At 40.1% G+C, this 6734-nt stretch overlaps 1 protein-coding gene across 1 annotated transcript; it reads left to right on the top strand.

Annotated features, from left to right (window-relative positions):
- Positions 1-1215: 1215 nt before the first annotated feature.
- Positions 1216-6156, top strand: LOC107740663 (interferon alpha-13-like). The gene is made up of 8 exons (XM_016553169.1): positions 1216-1341; positions 1434-1520; positions 1616-1762; positions 2115-2210; positions 2301-2377; positions 5232-5281; positions 5408-5574; positions 6091-6156. The coding sequence occupies exons 1-8, from the start codon at positions 1216-1218 to the stop codon at positions 6154-6156; spliced, it is 816 nt and encodes a 271-aa protein (XP_016408655.1).
- Positions 6157-6734: the final 578 nt, after the last annotated feature.

The following is a 6734-nucleotide window of genomic DNA, read 5'->3' as shown; positions in this document are numbered from 1 at the left end:
GGCGGGGGGAGTTAATTCAAATTTATTTATTAATAATATAATCAATGGACAATGATAGGCTGCTTTTATTAGTTCTATTTCATAAAGCTAAATATTAAAATGAATAATCTGAGCATTTGTTACTCTGGTCTGATTTATAACCACAGGCTGAGAGGTAAGAGGCTTGAGGCCAGGAATACCAGAGAAAGGATCTATGATTGTCACACATCAAACATCTGTTACTGACCATAGAGTAAGTCACAAATATACAGTGTTATGAGCATACTCTGTGGTTAACCTCCCAACTTCACATCCCTCTTTACTGCTTCCAGTTTGTTTTTACATGGCTTCTACACCAGGTACTTGACACATTACGCAAGGGAATTCGTTATCAATTTTTAGTAAATATGTAATTATCACAGTCACGAGGGACTGTAAAATGAAAGCCATAATTATGATCACACGATCTACCAACATAAGTCTCATGACAATTAGTATTTTGCGATTTGATGAATCGGCTGCAAATTCCAATTTCTATGAATCATCTTGGATGTCTGAAAATGCATGCTATTTTTGTCAAGCTCATCTTGACTAAGCCTTCAAATGTACCACTTAAATAGTAGTAAAATAGTAGCCAAGTTGCCAACTAGTTCTGTCTTGAACAAAAACATGTGTCAACATGCCACAATGTCATTCTGCTGTATCATCTGTCATAATTTATTCATATTCGCTGGAATGTATTTGTTTGTTGGGTTTCGATTGTACCTTAGGCTCTTAGATACCACATACATCTTATAAGATTCATTAAAAGCAATGGTTGTGACTCCAACACGAGATTATTATGACACATAATCTTATCTTCATATGAACGTTCAAACGGGGAAATCGGTCTTCATTGGAGATGCACTGGAATGAAAACACCACAAACGTCTCGAAAACGGAAATTCATCAATCGTCCCTATTTCTAATAAGATGTAGCCTAGAGAATGAACGTCAAAATCACACCTTTCACTTTTCGATCTGTTTGCAAAATGCAGTATATAAACTGTAGACCTACAGTGAGTCCTCATACAACGACTAATAACGACAAACAAGTTGTTAAGGACAAACGACAAGTTAAGGTAAGCAGTCGAATCAGTGGCTTATTGTGATGAATCTGATTATTCATTGCTTCAAATGAATGCATCCTTGTTTTAAACTCACATAGTCTCTGATCTTTTATAGGCATCAGTCAGAATGGACTTTCTTCGTGTGGCCCTGCTGTGCACCTTTTTCTGCTTTGCGCAGGTTTGGTCATTGCCAATAAACTGCGTCCTTAGAAAGGATTTAATGAAGGGATCCTATACACTTTTAGAGACTGCGGTGAGAATAATGCAGAGAATCTTCGGTGGTGCATTTTAGTGGTAGGTGAATATATATAGGCTATTCATTAACGAATGTACATTTTGTTTTAGGGAGGCCTTTTCCCTATGCAGTGCCTGGAGGAAAAGGTTGCCATTCCTTTCCCGCAAAATGCGTTCAAGTCTGAAAACACGGATCAGGTACAATATTTGAATAAATCTTTTTAATTCAATTTGAATCATTTTTGGTTGACTTTTGTGCACATCTGTTTACTTTTCAACTCTTATTTCTGAAGGTTACTGGTGTAGAAAAAGCTGTTTACCAGACACTTGAGAATATTGACGCACTGTTTGAGAACTCCAGTGATCCACACCAGTGGGATGAAGAAAAGTGGAATGATTTTCGAGGCCTCGTATACCGGCAGATTGTGGAAAGCAAATGCGTAAGAAAAGAGCAAACTTAATTTTCCTATGATAATATCTTAAACTTTATAGATGAAATTATTCTGATTGGAAAGTAATATGTAGACCCGAGGGGGAATAAAATAGGCTACACACAATATTAATTGATTATTAGCCTATTATTATTCTGCAATACAAGTAAATTGTCTTTATTTCTTTCTTTCGCTCATCCAGCTCTTTGAGTCTTTTGTCGCTTTGTATTTCATCTTTTCGTTTTCTTTAACTGGAGATTCCAGATCTTCTAATAGCTATCAGAAGTTTTGTGTTTAACATGACATTGATAATGACTTTTATATTCAGTATTTCATGTTTTCTGGGTCTTGGCAAATATAGATCATGAACAAGTCTGAAGCGGCACAGGATTTTCCCAGCAGAGAAGCTTCACTCAAGGTTTACTTCGAGACTATATCCTCAACTCTGAAAGAAAAGGTACGCTTGTGTCCTCAACCTCTAACTTTAGTCATATCTCTTGTGTTACATAATAAACATTCTAATGCTTACTGTCATTTTTCTGTGCAGGATTTCAGTTACTGCGCATGGGAAATTGTCAGAAATGAGATTCTCCACACCCTGAAGTTCATACTGGACGAGACCATGTTATTCAAGTCTTCAGAATTCTAAATGCTCCCTTGTATTTATTTATTTATTTATTTATTTATTTATTTATTCATTCTTTGTTTTTTTGGCTAGAGGTGTATTCTTTTTCAAATCACTGTAAAGGAAATAACTCACTTTCACTTTTAAATTACATCACATCACCATTTCCATTCAGCACTCGACAGTTCACAGCATGAAGACTTCAGTATTCATATTTTAAGATTGTATTTTTGTTGCATTTTACAAAGTTTTTGTAATTTTAAAAAAATAAATGCATTTTAATACTGACCTCTCAGATCTTGTCTTGTTTTATATATATATAAAAAAAGAGATCTTTGCTATATTTGATTTTTGGTGAAATTAGCTTAAGTAGTTGAGTGAAAGAGATCAATAATAAGTGTGATTTAAATAATAAAGGGGGGGTGGATGAGTAGTGAGGAATGTGTAATATTATCCTCAAAACTGTGACCTTACACATTGATAATGTGACCTTATAGATTTGTGCATCTATGTGGCTGTTTGTTCCAGCAGAAGCGATTTCTACTTTTAGCAGACATTATGATACAAGATTCGAATAGACCTATTAGCGATCACACTTTAACCACATATCCTGTGTTTCTACATTGCTGCAAAATAACATCCTGTTTTTGTCTATTTCTATGTCTAGAACAAATGCAAATATGTTGTACTGTATGTACAGCATGACATCATAATATTATGCACTGCACTGGTCACAAATAGGCCTAAATAAATGCTCTATAATTTCTTCTTCATTTATTCAAGCTTTATTTATTTATTGTTTGTAAGCATCAAGATGTCAGTTAAAATGACTTAACACTCAGTCTCAATGCAAAATAATTCACCAGTTGCCATTGTGTAATTGTAATGTGGCTTTGAACAAACTTGGACTGCTCTAGCTTTTGAAGTGTTAGAAAAAGAAAAGCTCGTGAAGGATTGTTCACAGACCCTGTTAAATTAATCCCTGTAAATGTTGTTCTTTAATCCAGCAGTGGTAGTTGATGTTAAACATGAATGATGTAAGATCAGTAAGCTCAGAAAACCAAAGAACAGGAATGTAAATGTCAAAGCAAGTTTCAAGGCTGTAACTGCTGGGCTTCTCTGTTTTGTTTAAATGGATGTCACTGAGGAAATGCATAGCTATGTGTCACATTTTTACGTAAAAATATCAAATGATTATTTGGGCCAAAATAAATGATAAATTATCTCTCTATTTTTATTATAAATTACAAAAAATCTCATTAACAATAAAAATACAAAGTGACATGTTGTCCCAGCTTGACACTCTACAAATTTATGTATATATATTAATTTATGCATTTAGCAGACGCTTTTATCCAAAGCGACTTACAGTGCATTCAGGCTATACATTTTTTACCAGTATGTGTGTTCCCTGGGAATTGAACCCACGGCCTTTAACGCTGCTAACGCAATGCTCTACCACTGAGCCACAGGAACATTATATATATATATACAGTGGGTACGGAAAGTATTCAGACCCCCTTAAATTTTTCACTCTTTGTTATATTGCAGCCATTTGCTAAAATCATTTAAGTTAATTTTTTTTCCTCATTAATGTACACACAGCACCCCATATTGACAGAAAAACACAGAATTGTTGACATTTTTGCAGATTTATTAAAAAAAAAAAACTGAAATATCACATGCTCAGTATTTAGAGTAGAAGCACCCTTTTGATCTAATACAGCCACGAGTCTTTTTGGGAAAGATGCAACAAGTTCTTCACACCTGGCTTTGGGGATCCTCTGCCATTCCTCCGTGCAGATCCTCTCCAGTTCTGTCAGGTTGGATGGTAAACGTTGGTGGACAGCCATTTTTAGGTCTCTCCAGAGATGCTCAATTGGGTTTAAGTCAGGGCTCTGGCTGGGCCATTCAAGAACAGTAACAGAGTTGTTGTGAAGCCACTCCTTCGTTATTTTAGCTGTGTGCTTAGGGTCATTGTCTTGTTGGAAGGTAAACCTTAGTTCCAGTCTGAGGTCCTGAGCACTCTGGAGAAGGTTTTCATCCAGGATATCCCTGTACTTGGCCGCATTCATCTTTCCCTCGATTGCAACCAGTCGTCCTGTCCCTGCAGCTGAAAAACACCCCCACAGCATGATGCTGCCACCACCATGCTTCACTGTTGGGACTGTATTGGACAGGTGCCTGGTTTTCTCCACACATACCGCTTAGAATTAAGGACTGGGCAGTTAGCTGGGTCGAGCTGGCGGTCTCTACACCAGGAAGTGAATAGCTTCCACTTCAAGGCGTACAGTTTCCTCGTGGAGGGAGCTCTGGGCTGCGTTTCCCGATAACGTTGTCTCTTACCTCACTACGAAGACTCTAAAGGTATATCTTAACTAAAGGTATACATGTTCTAGGCGTGTTCCCCGAACTATACCTTAGGATGTTGCTTAAGGTAAACCTTCTTACGTGCGACGTTAGCAGGTACTGTCCATGGCGGTGGTGCTGAATAGGTTGATATCGATGGCTCGAGAATCGATTGTTCAATACAGGAGCTCTTTCACTGCGTTATAGAGCGGGTAAAGTGATGTTCATTATAAAGAAACACTTTAGAAATATTAGAAATTGCATTTATCGGGGCTCACTGCATTTATAAAATAATCCAAATTTCAAACTAAATGCAACCTTGCATATCACACACACACAAACACACACACATACAGTATATATATGTGTGTGTGTGTGTGTGTGTTAAAAGCATCTGCTAAATGCATAATGTAAGTGTAATATATTTTTATTGTCAGATTTTGAGGAGAGTCGGGCGGCATTGTGCACCTTACAGAATGAGGACTACTGTCTACTGTCTTTCAGCTTGGTGGACAGTGATCACGGCAGCATTATTTACAACCCCAAGCTTTACGGTGAGACTAATGACTAATTTTTTTAATACATGAACATATACAGTTTAACTTATACATTGTGGCATTATACATTAGAATAAAGTTCCATATTATTTTTTTAATTGTTTGTGCATAACTCTCCTTCAGACTGCCCTGAGCCGCCAAACGCACTGTTGATCGCTCTGGGCGTGTGCATGTCTGTCCTCATTATTGGCATTACTCTCCTTGTGATCTGGAAGTTTCTTGTTTCTGTCCATGACCGGAAAGAGGTTGCCAAGTTTGAGGCAGAGAAGGCGAAAGCAAAATGGCAGTCGGTATGATAACATTGTCAAGAGAGCATTACACTGAATTTTCTGTTCATTTGAATGTGTTAAAAGCCTAATATACTTTAAATAACTGTGTTTTGTCCCTCTTTTGTCCTACCACCTGAGCCTGGCCAAACACTCTCCATATCTGCTTCACCACCTCAGGGTGAAGCATCCATTCCCCGGGCCTCTGCCCCTGCCTCGACAGGATGTCTGCTCCCATATTGAGATGCTCAGGAATGTGAACTGCTCTCAGCGAGAGGAGTTTCCCCTGGGACCACACAAGGATCTGGTGCGCCAGCTTGTACAAGGAGCGAGAACGCAGACCTCCCTGGTGGTTGATGTAAGAGACCACCGCTGTGTTGTCGGTGCGCACCAACACATGGTGACCTCTTAGGTCTGGGAGAAAGTGTTTCAGTGTTCGAAACATGACCAGCATCTCTAGAAAATTGATATGCCACGTCAGAGGGCACTGGGGGGAGACGGGCACCGTGTAATGCGGTGTGAACCTGTCTTCCCCAGAAGGGCCTGCCCTCACCAGTCCCGAGCCCGAATAGTCAGGACTTTTTGGTCAAGGACCTCTTAGCCTGAAGGACGGTCCGCAGATCCGACTTAGACTTCGAAGCCCCCGACCCAGAGACGCTCTGTTTTTGAGCCTCCCTATATGTGGAGCTGGTACGCGGAGGGGACTGCTCCCGCCCAGCAGCCCCCAGAGCTGAGATGTGGCGAGGGAGGAACCGCTGAAACGCCACCGCCTGTTTACGAGCCTCCTGGTACCTGTCGACGACGGAATTGACGGTGTCACCGAACAGGCCAAAAGGCGCAAGCGGGGTGTCGAGGAAGAAGACCCTGTCTTTCTCTTTCATATCAGACAGGGTCAACCATAAATGTCTCTCTGCTGCCACCATAGCTGCCATGGACTGCCCAATGGCGCGGGCGGTCTCCTTGGTGGCGCGGAGAGAGAGATCAGCGGTTCTCCTTAACTCTGCGATGTTATCAGAGTTAAGCTCCTCGCCCTCATCTAGCTCTTTAAGCAGGTCTGCCTGGTACGCCTGTAATACAGACATTTTGTGCAGACATGCACCGGCCTGACCTGCTGCCGCGTACCCCTTGCCCACCAGCGCTGATGTCGTACGCAGCGGCTTGGAGGGCAGTGCCGGAGCCTTTAA

Source organism: Sinocyclocheilus rhinocerous, unplaced genomic scaffold (assembly GCF_001515625.1).
Source record: "Sinocyclocheilus rhinocerous isolate Xijiao unplaced genomic scaffold, SAMN03320098_v1.1 scaffold705, whole genome shotgun sequence".
NCBI lineage: Eukaryota > Metazoa > Chordata > Actinopteri > Cypriniformes > Cyprinidae > Sinocyclocheilus > Sinocyclocheilus rhinocerous.
The sequence above is the reverse complement of the archived record's forward strand: the minus strand, read 5'-3'. Positions and strand labels throughout refer to the sequence as shown.